General features: G+C 37.8%; 1 protein-coding gene across 1 annotated transcript in view; it reads left to right on the plus strand.

The window, feature by feature from the left end:
* The window catches only part of ndrg2 (NDRG family member 2), a 292176-nt gene that overhangs the window by 245389 nt on the left and 26851 nt on the right, over window positions 1–19936 (plus strand). The window contains exons 10-13 of the mRNA XM_039745196.1: window positions 6726–6829; window positions 6963–7001; window positions 12978–13029; window positions 13155–13202. Of these exons, the coding sequence (XP_039601130.1) occupies window positions 6726–6829; window positions 6963–7001; window positions 12978–13029; window positions 13155–13202 (243 nt within the window). The remainder of the gene's footprint in view (window positions 1–6725; window positions 6830–6962; window positions 7002–12977; window positions 13030–13154; window positions 13203–19936) is intronic.

Genomic DNA, 19936 nt, shown 5'->3' on the forward strand with positions numbered 1-19936 from the left:
ATATTCCTGGAAAAATAAACTTTGGACTTTTTAGCCCAAGTGACTATCTACTTCCTCGTGTGTGTCCTACAGTGTGGTGTGGTATATTCTCTGTCCAAAATACTGTCAGAATCATACAGTGGTCTAATGCATATGTCTCCTTTTAAGTCAAGAGTTCTCAGTCACTCTAATGTCTCATTTCACAGCCAGGATTAACAGCCCAGACAATGCAGAGATGGTACCAAGTGCCACAGCTCAATGCCAAGGAGACAGAAAGAGAGAGAGTATGAAAGACTAATAGCAGCTGATCATAATGACTACACAATATTAGTTTAGTCAAGCAGCTAAAAAGTTAACTTTATGACCAGTATACACATGTGTGGGTTTGTGTGAAAATATGCCATCCAGAGTTTGCTGCTAGAGTCACCTCCATCTCATTGCAATGGAAAAAGGAGATTTAAGAAAATGGCTAATGTCTCTTTTCCAAGGAATTCTTCTTTAAAAATTGTAACGGCCGAGCCCTTACCCGGCCAGCAGCTACACCTCCAAGACCTGTGGCCTGGATAAATTACTGAGGATGAATCTAATATCAAGCCGTACCACTAACAAATTAAACTTTTCCCCACGATCGACGGTGTAAATATAAGCACAAAAGAAAAGCAGATATGTAAAATGAAACTGATTAATTGTATTTAAATAAAACAAACAACAATATGCAAAATAAGTAAATAAATAAATATATATATATATATATATATCCCTCAACCAAAGCAACAACGTGACAACAACCTATATATGAATATAACAAACCCTCCCTTGCCCTTGTAACATATAACACACAACACGAATAACAAAAATGAAATAGATACAGAAATGAACGGTCGTGAAGTTGAGTCCGAATAACAATTGTCCTGAATGCAGATGACTGGTTAACCGATATGTGGAGTGTTTGTATTTCCCGGAACAATATGGAACAGCCTCACTGTGTATCCTCTGCGCGTGGTGGATGATGAAATCTGACCCCGTGGTTTCTCGCGATGAGGGTATTGAAGTAAGTCCGACGGAATGAAAAACAAACTGGATGGAAATGAGCGATGTGGAATACAGCAGGTACAGGTGGTTCTTGGTCTCAAAATAAAAATCTCCTTCTCTCTCTCTCTTCCTTTATTTGTTTCCTCCTGATAGCTTAAATAGTCCTGTGCTGGATGTAATTGAATGATAGTTAACAGGTGTTTTCCAGGTTTGGGGCTGCGGTTTCCTTCCATCATCCGTCCCCCTTCATATTTACAGGGATGACATTTACTGACGCACACAAACAGCAAACGGGACGATGGAAACAAGACGCACTCATTACTAACATTTGACACGTTTACTATGTAGACCCGCTACAAAATAATAATGTACACTGGTTCTGTCTGTAATGTCTAAAAAAATGGTTTAAACATTGAGCCGACTAAAATCTGTTAGCTTTGTGCCTACAGCCTAGAAATATGAGCTTTGATTTGAGAAGCTATTTACCATTGTGCTTGTGTTCTTTAGGAAACTGAGTTTCCCCGAGAGGCTTAACTTAAATATTTTATGAAGGTATACTTTGCTAATTAAAATATTTGAAATGATTGCAATCCAGAGTATCAGAATTCAAGAAGAAGGTTTATTGATTTAATGCCATTCTCTTGATTAAATGGTTTGGTAGCAAATATTTAAATGCACCTGCTACTCATATACTGTGGCTACACATGCACTAGAATAACACATGTTTAGGATTTTTTTTTAATGTTATGTGCCTAGAAGGTTACCTGTTTTCATAATTGTCGATTTCATTTGGATGACACAGTGATTAGTGCTTCTTCTTTACATCTGCATAGTCCCGGTTTGAAATCTTTCCCCAGACCTTTTATACAGAGAATTTGTGTTCTATTGACTCGTGTTTTATGGTTTTCCTTTAACATTCCAAACATGTTAAGTTAGGTGTGGTTAGGTTAATCCTTTCAAAAACATCCTTTCATTTACAATATATTGCACAAGTAGGTCTTCCCTCATGTGTAGTATGCATGAATAGTTTGTTGCTAAATTCCCTGAAGGTTTCACTGAATAAAGGAAATCATTCAGTCCATCAGGTCGGTTTGTTTTTAACACCTATGTTTTCCCCAATATCTCATTCTGATACTAAGTTGTCAGTATTTCCACTACAAATTTGTTCATCAAAGTGGGCAAAGTGAACCATAATTTGTGTTTGCCTTGTTAAAAGATGTTAGAAGATAATTTGCTTTTAGGGCTACAACAGTGTTTACACTCATGTAGTGCGTGTTAGTTTGTTTTTCCTCATAGTGCACCATATTAGCTGATTGTCTATAAGATGTCTTACAGCATTCTCTAGGGGTAATAAGTTGAATATGCAGAAGAACATTAGAAAGGCTTTTGACGAGAACAGATCATTCAGCCCAACAAAGTACACCAATCCTAACTCCTCAAAAATAATATCAAGTTGAATTTTGAATGTCCCTAGATTCTTAATCTCTACCACACTAGTTGGTAACTTATTCTATGTGTCTAATGTTATTGGTGTGAAGAGAAACTTCCTAACGTCTGTGCAAAATTACTCCTAACAAGTTTGAAACTGTACCCCCATGTTCCTTTTGAGCTAATTTTAAAGTAACAGTCTTGATACACGGTGTTAGTTCCTTTCATACTTTTAAGCAAACTTAATCTTTGCTTAAACTGAAACGTTCAACAGCTTTGATCCTTCCACATGATTCATACCCTGTAGTTCTGTAATCAGCCTTGTTTCTCTTTTCTTGACTTTTTATGGCACCGTTTTATCTTTTTTGTAGCCCAGAGGCCAAAATTGCACACAGTATTCGAGATGAAGCCTCACTAGTGTGTTATGCAGTAAAGCTTGAGCATAACCTCTCTGGACTTGTACTCTCCACATTGTGCTGTTAGCTGTCTTAATGACTTCTCAACACTTCCTGTAAGTTGATAGTGACAAGTCCTCTATGACTAATAGGTCCTTCTCATAAAGGTTAATTGCAAGCTTCAAACTTCCCATTGCGAATTCAAATGTAACATTTTTACTTTCTATATGTATTAACGTACATTTACTTACATTAAATTTTATGCACCACAAATCTGCCCAAGTCTCTAAGCTATCCAAGTCCCTCTGTAATGAATCAATGGATTTTAGATTATCTTCCAACCCACCTATCTTGGCATCATCTGTGCAATTAATATTTATATTAATCAGATGTAGATCATTTACTGTATTTATATTAAAAATAGTAGCGGCCCTAGCACTAACTCTTGAGGAACACCACTTTTATTATTAAACAATTCTAATAAGGTTCATCGCACCCTGACCCTCTGCTGCCTTTGTTTTAACCAATTTTGTATCCATTTATGTACTATGTAATTTCTAGAGCAGTTTAGTTAGTGGTAACACTTTCTTGGAAGCCTGGCATACATTTTGTAACTCATTTAAGACAGACAATGTCTTGAATTGCAAAAATACATGTCTGATAAGCTGTGAGCCATTCGTCTTAATGTTATCCTTCTAGACTTGTCTTTGGGTTGTTGTTCCATGTCAAGTCAACTAATGGCCAATGCACTTTTGGACACCTGGAAAAGTTACCAGGTGTACCCATGCTAGCTAGGAGATAGTTTACCGAGTGTTAATTTTATCCATCCTCATTTTTTCATCAAATTTCACAACTCCATAGCTCAAAAACTAAACCACCAAACAGGCTCAGACTTTGCATGCTGGTACATTATTTGGTATAGTATGTTATTAAAACATGTGTCACAGATGACCCTGCATGGTCAAAACAGCCCCTTGAAATTGACCAAACTATTTTTGAGTTTTTGGCTTAGCTATGTTTAGGCCTCAGAAAAACATATTTGCAACACAGACTTTGGATTTTCTTTCCTTATTCAGATAACTATATAGACTTTCTATAAAAGCAATAAACAGAAAAGTAACTGTATCAGGATTTGAACAGCAGAGCACCCTAATGGCATGTGAGAATGTGCAGATAATTTTTAAATTGTCCCTTGTTTCTTAAATCACAAACCATACTTTTCTTATGCAAATTTTAAACATAGGCTGAATGTGTCCAGAATTGAAATCATTGAGTTTTCTATCAGTAAAATATCAAAAATGTAAAACTTTTTTTCATATCAAATGACAATATTCCATCTCATGTTGTTGAACAGAGAATGTGATTTTCCATGGCAAAAAGAGTATCTGGTACTTGAGCATACCACTGTTACATCCCTACAGAAGATGGCAAACTCAAAGTCAGACAGGTGACTGGTGAAGACAGTCAATTCACTGTCCAAATATTCACCAGTGAAGCAACAGCTGAGATCCTGCCCTGTCACGATCACACTCCTACACGATCAGATGTGTTCCTCACATTAGACCAGTGTCCTATTGGAGGCTATATTGGGTGCATATATGATGAAAAATGTTGGATTGGTGTGATTTGTGACAAGAGTGAAGTGGAATCAGGCATCCTGATATGTTTCTTGCCTGCAAACTCTCCTGTACAGTCTTTCCATTGACCACCTAGAGACGATATTTGTTGGGTGCCATTGCAGTGTGTCATTGCACTGCTTAGTGCACCAACAACGGTCAGTGGGAGACAGTACCATCTTGAGCTGAAAGACAAACATGCCCTTACACTCTGCACTTTGATTGAAACAGAAATTAAATGGGTCACAATCCTGCTGCTGCAATACCAACATGTTAACATATCATTATAACTAGTGTTGTATTTAATGACAAATCAAGCAGCTGTGGTTCAGGTGTAGGTATGTGAACATGAAAAAAACTTCAGCAAGCTGTATCAGTGGGCAGTATGCTTTCTGAAAGCCTAAACACAGCAGAGCCAAAGACGTACATTTTTTTTTTCATTTTTGAAGGTCTGTCCTTACCAAGTGATGTCATCTGAATCTTGATTTCGTTATGTACTATACCTATAAAGGTATGGAAAATTTGATTCTGCTAGGTAGTTTAGTTCTTGAGATAGTCTTGTGAAATTGATGAAAAATTTGACACCCCTCTCCTTTCATAGAATTGGCTGTATCTTGGAAAGAATTGATCTTACATCAAAATAATTTTACAGTGTGTCTCCTGGATAATAGGGGTATACCTGGTATTTAGTTTAGAATTTTTTGAGACAGGAGTACGTGGGGATATCTGGAAAATGTAGTTGATTTGACATGGAATGACCCCTTTATATTTATGTTAATATTTTTTTCTTTTGACATTGAACACCGATGCAGTCATTTTCTGATTTCTTTGAATATCTTTCTTCCAGAGAATGTAAATAAAAGTCACACCATTTATTCAGCGATTTTACACACACCACACATACGGACCTGATGAGAGCCACTCTTTAGCCATAATATGGGAAACAAATGGATTATCCAGATAAAACTAAGGGTGTACTCACACTTTCAGTTTGTTCCATTCCTGAGAATGTTTGTCCGGATGTTAACCCTCCAATGCCTAGTTCATTTGACTAGTGTTATCCCTCCATGCCGGGCCCGCTGTACTATGCCCTTGCCCACTTGGAAAAGGTGAGTCCAGGCACGGTTCATTAGGATTTGGGAACGTTATGATCGCTTAACATGCCCAAGCACAGAACATAGACATGACGTCATTTCATTTTGTTGTCATATCAGTTAAAAAGAGGTTTTTATTCTTACCTTACAGGTGAATGTGAATTGTAGTTGGCAAGAAAAGCTGTGAATTCCTCCCTTAACATCATTTGTTTCCGTAAAAATCTCATACACTCTGCCAAATTAACAGCAAAATGCTACACTGCACACTCACTAAATCTGTAAGAGAGTGGAACATTATCCTCCTCTATGCGACTCCAAAAAAAAAATCATTTTGACATGCATGCTGTCACTCCATGTTCAGATTTTGTTTTGGGTTTACGAAAAGTCACATGGCGATGAGGAAAGCCCGGGCCCAGAACATTAACTCTTTCAGGGCTGATGTCGACTTTTGTCAAAAGGAGGAGTTGATGATGGTTATCAACTGTAAACTGTGACAAACCCAACTGTTAGATTTTAGTTGGACTCTCATTGACTGAAGGAATGTTAGATTCATTGGTTTGACTGAGATTTCCAACGCTTGCGTGAGCAGCTGGGTGCAAACAACGGCAAAAAAGTCACTGACATCTGGCGAGAAATCAAAACGAATGCGTAAAGCAAAATACTCCACAGACGACATTTTGCTTATTATCTCTGAACTGGACTATGACTTGTCGGACTCCGATTTTAATACAAGTGAACGAAAACGAATGTGAGGTTCCGGCGTCAGCTAATTGGTCACCAGCTAATCGTGGTACTGACAATGTTCACCAGGTTGAACTGCCACTTAACAATGATAAGAGGTAGAAACCAGATTGCAGTGACCTCTGCTGCTTTTGCTGCCCCAGCCATGCGAAGACAGCCTTGCAGCAAACATTGCTTTTCAGAAACTGTTTTTTGGAAAAAATATTCAGCCTTCAAAGAGTTAAAGCTCATTGTAAGTGCAGGCCCGTGGAGGAGTAGGGAGTGGGGACTATCGTGCTCAGGCACGGTACAGAACAAGCATGTCTAGTGTGAGTACACCCTTACAAAGTCATGGAGAGAACATGCAAGCACTACATTACAGATATCCAGGAATTCATAAGAGGATGCCAGTGGGGTCTTATTTTGTTTTTGTTTTGGTTTTTATTTCCTTATGTGTACAGGAAGAACTGTCCAACAATACGGAGCTGGTGCAGACTTACAAAGAAAACATCTCGCATGCCCCCAACCTGTCCAATATAGAACTTTTCTGGAAGAGCTACAACAGGTAAGTAAATTAAGATATGTCAGTCACAAAGTCTATTATACCCCAAGGAGTACAAAAAAATGTGCAAAATTACTGGTAATCTCAGAAAAATGGCAAAACTCATACTGACTTTTGTTTTGTGTTTTATTTCCAGTCGTCGGGACCTTGATATCGATAGAGGAAGCTCTTTAAAGTAAGTATTCCTCCTTTCAATAGTTAAGCCTTACAAATATAGAATCACTTTGAGATTTTTCATTCAGTTCATCTGCTAAATCATAGTTTCATAAACTATGGGTCACAGATTGCAGTCTTTTGGGTTATGCAGAGTCGTGAATTACCAGTGCATTGTGGGAAAGGGTCATGTACGGTTTGTGAAGTGTCTCGCGGTTGATTGCCATAGTCAGTTTAAGCAATTCACATAATTACACCCAGATTTCTTTTAAATTTTCTCTATGACATATTAGATTACAAAAATCACTCTGCAGTGGGGCAGAGCTAATACATTTTCGACTCACTTATGTATTATGGGTTCGGAGGGGACAGCACTTTGCAGTCAGATCTTGCATAAATTTCAGTCTGTTCTAGGAATGTAAATGTGTGGTATACAGTTAGGTAGACTTTGACATTTCTCTTTTAAAAATTCCAGTAAGGTTTTTGCAATGCAATGAGGAGAAACTACCACAGCTGTTTTTAAAATAGGTGCAGATGGGATTTAATGTCTTCAGGCTAGGATTTTTCATGCCCATTTTGACATATCTAACTATTTACACATTTCATACATATGGGTAACAACATAACATTCTCAGGCCCACTAAATCCGATTCAGTTTTTTGGGGGGGGGGCGAAGCATATTTTGGAAGCTTAGATTGGAAGGCAAGGAAAAAACTCTGCACGCAGAGCCCACTTGTTCAGACTCATCTGATTTTACTGCGAGTTGTAGGGGTGAGCACCTGTACAAATGAGAGCTGACAACCAATGAGTGCTCAGCTAGAAGTACAATTCATAAAATGCCTACAAACAGAGAAGAGCTCAGTAAAATCTACAAGCGAAAGGGACAGAAAAGACAAATGGAGGACTCAAGAAACAAAGGAAAGTGAGTGTTCTGGACCGCATAAACTGAAGAGAGGCATGTGGAGCTCTGAAGCTCGCAAATGTCTTTTTGATATCTCAGCTTTTCATACCATGACAGAATGGAGAAACAACAAAGATTCTCTCCATTGAATTGGTTACCAGAATGTGTTCAATTCAAAATATATTTGCAGGGCAAGAGTAAAATTGAAACTGTGCTAAAAACACATGAGAGGAGGTCGTGTAATCACTAATAGTGTAATCTGACATCTTCAAGGTAACCAGACCCAGTAAATTTAGTCATTTAATTTTGACAATCTGACCAGCTGTAAGTCGTGATGTGTGAGGTTGTCTTGACTGCACTGTGCCGCTTGTTCAGGTGTTTGGACTGTCAAAGCAGATTATTCTCTACCTAGTGATATTTCATTTACCACCATTAGAATGATCGAACATGCAGGTTTGTTGATGGTCACTTTCTGCACAGTTTTTACAACATTCAGTATAATATGGTCAAAACTGTTATGTATAGAATTTTATCTTTTAGTTTGCTACTACCTAGTAATCAATGTATTTCTGTTGTATAAATCTCATTTTCATGATGAGCAAAGAAAGAAAAGGTCATTTAAAAATTCACCATGCAACAGTAGGGAAAAAAATGTGAAAACTAATTCAAGTAAGTAATGTAATGCACAAATTCTCTTAATAAAAGTACAACACATATAAATCAAATGAGCTGGATGTTTTATATGAATTATGCATAGTTATTACAATTCTTAACTTTTCTATATTGTTCACAAGTCAAGTCTCTAACAGATTCTAGAGTCATATATTGTAGACGTGTCAGCTAATTCCAAAGAATTACCCAAGCGAGGCAAGTGGTCCCAATGCAGTGGAAAAACTATAGTTTCTTCTAGAATATCTGACTGTTGTAAGCTCAATGTGCTCATTGTTAGCAGCCGCCCAGTTCACTTCATTTTTCCATGCTGATGTTCACTTCAATGCACCTACATGTGTAATGACTTAATTCATTCTGCAGTCCACATGAATACATATGTTAAAGCATGATGTAATATGCAACATGAAAAATGTACATCAAGTAGTAGTAAGCTAGCACATAACATGTATGTAGTATCTGACTGATATGGAGGAAACAGATATACTTTCTTACTGACTCAGTAAACCACTTGCGGAAAGGTATAGATTCTTCTGCTTGCCTACTTTAGCTGCACGGGGAAATTTAATTTAGCTGCACACCCTCTAGAGACCACAACTGATAAATTTAGTATCTGATTTATATGGAGGTCCCAGACACATCTACCTATGTACCCAGTAAAAGTGTTTCACTTTTTTTAATGTACAGTATATTAGCTTAGTGCAGAAGACAACAAATGTAGTTGTTAAATTGTCACTTAATACTTTACTGATGACAGTTGCCACCAAAACCTCTTAATCATAAAGTAGTTGAAACATGTATCAAAAGTAAGTACTGCTACTCTCATGCAGCCCTGCGGGTGTCCAAACCAGGTCTCTATATGAGGGATATTGTCACCAAGTATAGTGGGAGATGAACTGCTCCTTGCCGTCCTCTTTTAGTGATTGCTGTAGCCTTCGGGCATCCCACTCAGGATGGAAATCATAAGGCATCATGCCAGCTCGGTATTTGGCACACAGTATGTTTGTGTGTGTGTGTATATATATATATACTGCTCAAAAAAATTAAAGGAACATCAGATCTCAATGGGAAAAAAAAATCATGCTGGATCTCTGTACTGCTTTGGACATCGGTAATGTGTAAGGAATGAAAGGATGTCACATCGTTTGATAAAAATGAAAATTATCAACCTACAGAGGGCTGAATTCAAAGGCACCCTGAAACTCAAACTGAAAAAATGATGTGACAGGCTAGTCCATTTTCATTGCAGCAACTCAGTAGTTTATATGGCCCGCATGTGCTTGTATGGTTGCCTGACAATGTCGGGGCATGCTCCTAATGAGACAATGGATGGAGTCCTGGGGGATCTCCTCCCAGATCTGGACCAGGGCATCACTGAGCTCCTGGACAGTCTGAGGTGCAACCTGGCGGTTTCAGATGGACCGAAACATAATGTCCCAGAGGTTTTCTATTGGATTTAGGTCAGGCGAGCGTGGGGGCCAGTCAATGATATCAATTACTTCATCCTTTGGGAACTGCCTGAATACTCTCGCCACATGAGGCGGGGCATTGTCATGCACCAGGAGGAACCCAGGACCCACTGCACCAGCATAGGGTCTGACAATGGATCCAACGATTCATCCTAATAACTAATGGCAGTCAGGGTGCTGTTGTCTAGACTGTTGAGGTCTGTGTGTCCCTCCAAGGATTTGCCTCCCCAGACCATCACTGACCCACCACCAAACCGGTCATGCTGAATGATGTTACAGGCAGCATAATGTTCTCCACGGCTTCTCCAGACCCTTTCACATCTGTCACAAGTGCTCAGGGTGAACCTGTTCTCATCTGTGAAAAGCACAGGGCACCAGTGGTAGACCTGCCAATTCCGATATTCTATGGCAAATGCCAATTGAGCTTCATGGTGCCGGGCAGTGAGCACAAGCCCCACTAGAGGATGTTGGGCCCTCAGGCCACCCTCATGAAGTCTGTTTATAATTGTTTGGTCAGAGACATTCACACCAGTGGCCTGCTTGAAGTCATTTTGTAGGGATCTGGCAGAGCTAATCCTGTTCCTCCTTGCCCAAAGGAGCAGATACCAGTCCTACTGATGGATTAAGGACCTTATATGGTCCTGTCCAGCTTTCCTAGAGTAACTGCCTGTCTCCTGGAATCTCCTCCATGCCCTTGAGACTGTGCTGGGAGACACAGCAAATCTTCTGCCAATGGCACGTACTGATGTTCCATCCTGGAGAAGTTGGACTAACTGTGTAACCTCTCTTAGGGTCCAGGTATCACCTCATGCTACCAGTAGTGACACTGACTGTAGCCAAATACAAAAGTAGTGAAAAAAACAGTCAGAAAAGATGAGGAGGGAAAAATGTCAGTGGCCTCCATCTGTTAAACCATTCCTGTTTTGGGGGTCGTCTCATTGTTGCCCCTCTAGTGTACCTGTTATTAATTTCATTAACACCAAAGCAGCTAAAACTGATTAACAACCCCCTCTTCTACTTAACTGACCAGATCAATAGCCCAGAACTTTCATTGACTTGATGCTACACTCTGATTAAAAAGTGTTCCTTTAAATTTTTTGAGCAGTTTAAATATATATATACGGGGCTGAACGCACACTAAGGAGATGCAGACAGATCAGCTGCTCCTGCTGCCAAGCTGCGTGTTCTGCTTGTTGCACTGTGCGTCGATCATTTAAAAGCCTGTACAGCAACTGTTCTTCTGTCTCACTGTTTTGTCTCGCGTGATGTCAGAGTGTCTTCCAAGAAGATCACCTCAAGTATTTTTATAGTCCCAAGTGACAATTGTGAGAATGAAAACAAGACTTGGACATGGTCAAAAGACAGAGACAAAGTCAAAATAAAGCAAGAGACCAAAACCATGAGGTCTAAAACTGGAAACAGAAACAGAGGAGAAAGTTTAAAATCATAAGTTGAGGCAAAATGAAGTTGTAACCAGAAGCACAAACATACTTGAAGCTGAAAAGAACTACAGCTAAAGAGAACTGATTTCTTTGACATGAATCCACCAAGGGATAGAGCGTACAGAAGCCATCAATTATGAATACTGTCACATCCGTGTGATGGTTGCGGTCACGTAATATATCCAAAGTTGTTGCAAAGAAAAGAACTAAAACAAATTTTATAAAATCAAATCATAGTAAAAAAAAAAAAAAAAGAATTATTGGTGTGTATAAAAAGAACTACATAAATTACATGCATAACAATGTGTTAGTATAACATGAACAGCTGTTATTTGGTTTTGTGAACTTTAACTTAGTTTGTGATTTCGTTTTGCCACTTTTGGTCACTTAGCTGAAGTCCATGAAGCATACATTTTCAATTTCGCTTTTTTAGTTTTCTTATCCTTCCAAAGCCTTATTGTGCCTGACTTATTTAGCATTCATGCGTTTTATTTCATTCCCTTTATCCGTATACGTTGTTTGAACTATTTCTCAGAAATCTGTGGTCAAATTCTGTCATGAATTGAGCACTGGTATGGTGGCTATTGAATTTAAGGTGTACAATATTTTGACAGGACAATTATCTGTCATTAGGCCATATGGTCAAGATAAAGCAGCCGTGGTGTCATCATTGGCACCCCATTTCTAAAAAAGTTGAAATGTAAATAATTTGTGGGCAAAGGAACCACATGGTTACTCTACAGTTCACCTCTTCACTAGCCTCCATTTATTTTAAGGTGTGCTGGTCAGTCCTTCCTGGAAGTCCTATGTAGCCTTCTCTATGGAACAATTCTGGTAATTCATAGAGGTACTTTGTTCTACTTCTCTGATATTCTCCATCAGTAAAATAAAGCAATAGAGCCACACCCAAATCAATTTTACTTATTGCAGAAGACCATACCATAATTGTAGATTTCTGCTTTAATACTCTTTCTGTTCGAAGTATTTGTCTAATAGTATCCCATCAGCTCAAGAAAAACCGGCATTTGCCTTTTGTGCTTGGGCCTACGCATGTGCACTATTAAGTGAAGACTGGATATGTGAAATTTGTTCGAACTTCTACCTAAAAAGTACACCAAATAACTTGCTTCTTCTGCATCCAGCATTAAGTAACATCAATGCCTCATATGCATGTTTGCAGTTGTTAATTATCAAGCCTGAGTTAGCCAGATTTATCAGTACTGTAGTCTGCAGTGCCAGAAGGTTAAATAAACTGGATACAAAGCCCACTCCTTTTAATGTTACTTTATCTGTTGCATGTGTGTAATGTGCTAAATTGCCTATGACACCAGAAATGAAATGACAACCGAATGTTGGACAAGCCGTGTCACCTTTGGCTCTTTTTCACCTGAAGCCCCACCTTTCTTATGTAACCTCTACCACACTTAAAACAGCAGTATAATCACATAAAAGATATTTAAATGAGTTAAATACAATACTAAACATCAACTTTCTATCTTTTACTAATTCTTATGTAGATGCCCAGTCCTGCTAGTGGTAGGAGACCAAGCTCCTCATGAGGATGCTGTGGTAAGTATCAGAATATTTCTTCCTGTGATAGTTATAACTTTTATTTAAATGTGAATTTTGATGAATGTACAATTCTAAACCGTAGTAGTAGCTTTTTCTGAATGAACTACCCATTTATTTTGTAGGTGGAATGCAATGCCAAACTTGATCCTACACAGACTTCCTTCCTCAAGGTAATTGTACATTTTGCCTTTACTTTATGATAGTTTTTCTTAAATGTACAGTACTGTACTCAGATTCATTTTTGGTAGACTTACCGATTTATGCAAACATTCTCTGGCAGGTTAGCCACTGTAGCCTGAATGCCCATTTTGCCAAGTATAGTTTTACCAGCCACATAATTGCAGCTCAGTGGCACCATTATACTGTATGTGCAAGTTATGCTATTTGAAGCAGATTGCCATGATGAGAAACTAACACATTTTCTCTGTTGACAAATTACAAAAAGAATGAATATAAAATAATGAGGTTATGTGCTTTAGCACCTGCATAGTAGTGGGTGGATGGTGTATTGCCATGAGTGCATTAGAAATAACAGAGTCTTCTTACAGGAGAGATGAATTGTGAGTGGGCTACCCTCAGATAAACAGCAGTCCTGTGGCTGGAAACAGAACACTTAAAAAATGAGTGATAGATGATAAGAGCTACTGTACCGGATAGGCTATAATCCAGCAATGATACATCTCATAATGGACAAATTGTACTACATTAACACTAGTAGAGTATACTGTAGCAGCCAAAGACAACATCAAATTCAATTGATTGTAGTGGTGTCATGGCATAAGGTAAATGTTTGTGGAAAATACTGCATTCTTTCATACAAATAGCACAACACTTGGAGACACAGTGTGTCTGAACATCAGTGCTGACCAGGTGCAATCTGTCATTGAGAATTTTATCAGTTTTGTGAATAATTGTTTTAATAAAATTGAAATTTTCCAAGTAGCAAGGGCAGGAAAGTCTTAGAATGATCCAGGAATAGAATCTTAAAGAAATAGTCCACCCAAAAATGGTAACTTCTATGATCTGGTGCTGTTGTGTTGTTTTTAATGATGAAATGTGCATTATGTGACACGTCATCTGAGGTTTTTTTTAATTGACTTTTTGACATTGTTTGCTGTTTTCTGACTTTGGCCTCTATTAACGTCTATTGTATCAGGAATTTGGTTATCCCCATTCTCCTTAAAATCACGAGAATAACATTTTCTCTCTGCCAAAATTATAAACAACATGTGGTAAGTAACAGATTAAAGAATTATCATTTTTGGGTTGAGTATTCTCTGCAGTTGCCTAGTCTAAATCCAAAAGAGTGTCTGCATGATAAAAGCAAATAAATTATTCAGTGATATGAATCCTTGGTTTATTATCTTCAGACTCTGTTAGTTTCATTGCTGGATAATTATGACTTACATTTCTGGTGGTCTATATTTCTGATTATTCTGACAGTGACATCACAGTGGTGCCATCTTAGTTTTTTTTACATAGGTGATACCTATTTTAGATCAGCTTATGGTGGCCATGACCATAATAGTTAGGTGCCTCAGAAGGAAATTTATTTGCAGCAGGATAGTACAAAAAAAGTAAGGCATTGTCACACAGATACAAGAAAATAAGCAAAGATACAACAGTGAACTAGTGTTTCTATAAGTACACAAATTCAAGATTAGTACAAAGAAGAATAATTACCTTTAACAGTACTAGTACACAAAATGATAAATCAGAATTTGGCAGCATCCCTACAAATAACAGAATTCAAAATGATTATTGCTCTGGAAATAAAAGAGCTCTAAAATCTGTTGCTTTTACTCTTGGGAACCTAAATCTGCAGCCTGACGGCAACAGATGAGATTTTAGAGACAAGAGGATGACGGGTAGTGTCTGACAGAATTGAGCTGGCCTTCATTTTAAGCTATTTGTAATACAGATCAGGGATTGAGGTTTGCTACAAACCAAAAGGTGTACTGCTAGTGTTTACAGTATTTTTAAGATGGTTTATATTCTTAATTCTGAGGTTTCCAACCCAACAAATAAAAGCAAATGTGAGAGACCATTTAATAAAGGACAAAAGTGTCATTATGGTTTTTCCACTTTAAAATGACTGATTTTCTTAACAAAGAAAGGCCTTCTCTGCCCTTCTTACAGATTTCTTCTCTGTGAAGATAAAACAACTACAGTTGTTCCAACTCTTTAATTAAAGTTGAGACAGTGAAAGAAGGGGGACATCTGAGATCTACAGTACAGCTATATATTTTGTCTTAGACATATTTAACCATAAAAAGGAACAATCACACCACTGAACAAACCCATCAACAACAGGTCCATTTGCAGTTGTCCGGAAAATTTCAGGATATGTCTGTCCTTGTGTGAACTGCTGCAGTCACTTGTATACAAGATAGACAAAAGAAGTGAGCTGCAGCAGCCTTGAGGTGTACTGATAAATATATTAAGGCTATTAAGAAAAAAAATATTAGCACTCTGTGTTCTGTTGGTTAAAAAGTCAAGAATCAAATTAATGTCCAAACAGAATTGGTCAATCAGTTTATCAACTGAAATGTGGGACTGGGTTATATTAAAAGCTGATGAGAAATCTATAAACAGCAATCTTGTGTTGTTTTTTGATCCTTCCAAATGCTTATGTAGAATTTTTAAGAATGTTGCTGGGGCATCCAAACTCCCAAATTTGGTCTGTAATCAAATTAGTAAGAGTCCATATATGATTGAGTTTTGTTAGGTTGTTGTTTCTTAATTAAATACTCAAAGGATTTCATGATAAGAGAAGTTAATGACACTGGTCTAAAGTCATTTAATGCTTTGAGTTGTGTAGTTTTTATTTAATGGAATAATATTTGCCTCTTTCTAAAGGCAGGGCACTTGCTGTAAATCCACAGACAACTCAAATATGGCATGGAATATTGGAGAAAGCTGCTCTGCACAGGAGTGAAGCAGTCACCTACTTTTTTTGTCTCAAGGAGCTTTCTGATATCATTTTGGTCAAAGAAGTGCTGAGTCCTGACCCCAGTCCTGATTAGTTTCTAACATTTCAGAACTTACTAACATTTCAACTCCTGCCAATTCAACATGATTATTGCATTTTTTATAAATGCCAGCCATCATCTTTATGTCATTGCACAATGGACCTGGGTTATCACAACAGTCAGCAGTTCATTCTCTATCCTGTCCTTATACTTCAGCTTTGCTCGCTTGAGTTCTCATTTTTTATCTCCTTCTGTAATTCTTCCTGTCCTTTGATATTCTTGGAGCACTGATCAGGCAATCTGTTGTGACGAGTTAGCAAGTGACATATTGGTGAAAATCATGCAGTGTTTTTTTTCAGTGAACACTAGTTAAAGTCACCCAAAATACATTTCAAAGAGTTGCGAGACTGTGATTCAAGCTTCTGTACCACTCTGGAGATGGTGTTAGCAGCTTCACTCACCACTGCCCTCTCGTGAATATAGACAGCCATAATAAAAATTTTGCTCTCTGGACAAATAAATGGGCTACGCAAGACAGGCAGAAGTTCTACATCCTTCATGTATACTTTTTTTCTAACCATCACCCTTTTACACATTTGTTGCTTTATATAAATTCAGATGCCAGTACCGTGTGACATTCCAGTGATGAGTAAGTCTCTGACAAAACAAATTAGTGCACCAAATCCATCAATCTTCTACTAATCATCTGAATTGTTTCCATTCAGCCAGTTTTCTTTAATTGTCATAACGCACATGTCTATTTAATCGGCCTGAAAGCATGCTCATGCTTCAAGTTCTTCCACTTTGCTTCAAAGAGGCTGAATATTTATTTTAAGAGCCTGTAAGGAAGGTTGAACTAATCACAATTTTTTCAGTCTTTCTCCCCATTTTATGTTCTTTTCTGGATACATGTCTATTATAATAAGTTACTGAATTTAAAAAAGTGCTGCGAATTCAGGTGGTGTCACTTGTTCAAATGAATTCCACTGAAATAGGTGCACTCTCCTGTATGTAATCCGTTTAAGCTAATAAGGAAGGGGTAGTGTGAAGTCCCCAAGTCAGATGAAAATAAACTTATGATAGAGGTAAGAATAGACATTCTGAATTTGTTTACTTTGCTGCCACACCATTAACTCCCAGGAAAGAACAAGATAGGGTAGACAAATTCAGCAAAAATGTTATAAAAATACAGAACAAGACAAACCTACTACTGGTCACTATGAACACAGCACCGAAGAGTGTAGTAGTAACAATCACTGTTGTTGGTCACATGATAAGGTATTGTTGTGGCGCTTGATGTTTGAACATGGTCCCTATTTTAGTTGATGGTATGCATATCTATATATCCTTTGTTTGGAGAGAAGAACTCTCAATAACAAATCACTTAATATCTCCCTCTTGTGTTAATGGAAGCTAAAATGTGTAATCCAAGAACAGGTTTTTTTATTAGAATTCTTCCTTTGCATTCTCGACTTTGATTTACTTTTTGTATTTTGGCCTAGTTGCTCTTGCGCTCTCTCTTTATTGCCTTTGTTCTGAACCTTTTTTGCCTGACCCTCTGAGAAGTCTCTCACTTGAAACAGAGTGTGCACAGCATTTATAATAAACCTCGCATTAACAACAACAGCACACTACATTGGAGTGAATGTGGAAGAAGCTGTTAGAAACGCTCTTATAGGACTTTCAACAAGACTTACATATTAATTTGTTACCTTGTACACAAGTTTCTTTTTAAACCATCTTCTTGGCAACATTTTCAGAAACGTAAAAGTTGGTGAAAAAATATTTGGTTTATATATGCCCAGATCTTTGTAGAGATTGGAGAAATCTAAAACTTCCTTCATGTTACAAAGGTCCTTTTTCTGAAAGAGTTGTGAGAGATGCAAGTTAGAGATCATGTCAGTTCTCAAAAGTAGTTTCAGTTTCAGAGGTGCAGCTAATCACTGAAAGGCAGCACCCTGAATAATTTCTACCTAAAGCTACACAGAAGTGCAAAGTGAAAGTCATAAATTGAGAAGTGATGATCACAGGGAATAATCTTGTTTTGCTAGGCTCTTTTGCTAATTGGAATTTATTTAAATTATTTTTGTATAAAGCTGATAGTCATTGTGAACAAAGGCAGCACATCCCCACTATGACATACTGTCGATGAGTACTTTTAGAGAGAATGCATCAATTAATGCTACTGGGGCTCCTTCATACCTACAGCAATACGTCTTTATAATGCCTCACTTGGACTGCTACAACAACATTTATTACCACAGCGCAATTTCATACATATGATGTAACTCGCAGTGCTTTACAAGATGTCAAAAATATCATTGCAGGAAAAGAAAAAAAAATCTAAATTAGGTAAATAATAATGAACAAAAGTAAATCAGTACAGACTTACATATTAAATGTATATATTATATATACTCAGCAAAAAAAGAAACGTTCCTTTTTCCAGGACTGTGTATTTCAACAATAATGTTCTAAAAATCCAAATAACTTTACAGATCTTCATTGTAAAGGGTTTAAACAATGTTTTCCATGCATGTTCAATTAACCATAATCAATTAATTAACATGCACCTGTGGAATGGTCGTTAAGACCTTAACAGCTTACAGAAAGTAGGCATTTAAGGTCACAGTTCTAAAAACGCAGGACACTAAAGAGACTTGTCTACCAACTGTGAAAAACACCCAAAGAAAGATGCCCAGGGTCCCTGCTCATCTGCATGAACGTGCATTAGGCATGCTGCAGGGAGGCATGAGGACTGCTGATGTAGCTAGGGCAATAAATTGCCATGTCCGCACTGTGAGACGCCTAAGACAGCGCTACAGTGAGACAGGAAGGACAGCTGATCATCCTCGCAGTGGAAGAGCCTGGATCTCAATCCCATTGAGCACGTCTGGGACCTGTTGGATCGCAGGGTGAGGGCTAGGGCCATTCCCCCCATAAATGTCCAGGAACTTGCAGGTGCCTTGGTGGAAGAGTGGGGTAACATCTCACAGCAAGAACTGACAAATCTGGTCCAGTCCATGAGGAGGAGATGCACTGCAGTACTTCAAGCAGCTGGTGGCCACACCAGATACTGACTGGTACTTTTGATTTTGAGCCTCCCTTCATTCAGGGACACATTGTGAAACATTTTTAGTTTATGTCTTATGGTGTTGATTTTTTTAGTGTTCATACAAATATTTACACATTAAGTTTACTGAAAGTAAAAACAGTTGAAAGTCAGAGGACGTTTCTTTTTTTGCTGAGTATATGTTTAAATAGTAAAAAAAGTACAGTCCTTATATATAGTATTATATAGTATTATTTTTTAAGTTTTTAAAAGATGACCATTAGCCAAGTCAGACGTTTTCCCCTTTTTTTTTTTTTGTAATTCGTATATGTGTTTTAGGTGGGTTGCAGCTGTTGTTTTTTTATAATGTTTCTGTATTTCTTGAGCTTCTTTAAAAGCTAAAATTCTGCCTTGGAACAAATAAAATACTATCTATCTATCATTTTTCCATGTTTTTCTGTTTGTAAATTAATTTTATTTATGTTGATGACATTGGTATGTACTTAACATGTGCTTAGCAATTTCCTTCAGGATTCATAAACTTTCTGAGTAGCTATTCATTGTTCTCTGTATCTATGGACTGCACTATCTGTACTTTCTTAAAACATGAAGGATGGGCTCTCAACAGAAAGAATTTAAGCTTTGTTAAGGATGCCACATTGACAACTAATTTCTCTTAACTGTGATTACTTTTTGAACATAACAATCATTTAAACTCCATGATCCTTTCAAGGTTATGTTTTTGTTTAATGTAGTTCAGTTTAGTCAGTCAGTCAGTCATTGTCCAACCCGCTGTATCCTAACCCAGGGTCACGGGGGTCTGCTTTAGCCAATCCCTGCCAGCACAGGGCGCAAGGCAGGAACAAATCTCCGGGCGAGG

The sequence above is a fragment of the Polypterus senegalus genome, chromosome 1 (assembly GCF_016835505.1).
Source record: "Polypterus senegalus isolate Bchr_013 chromosome 1, ASM1683550v1, whole genome shotgun sequence".
Lineage (NCBI taxonomy): Eukaryota > Metazoa > Chordata > Cladistia > Polypteriformes > Polypteridae > Polypterus > Polypterus senegalus.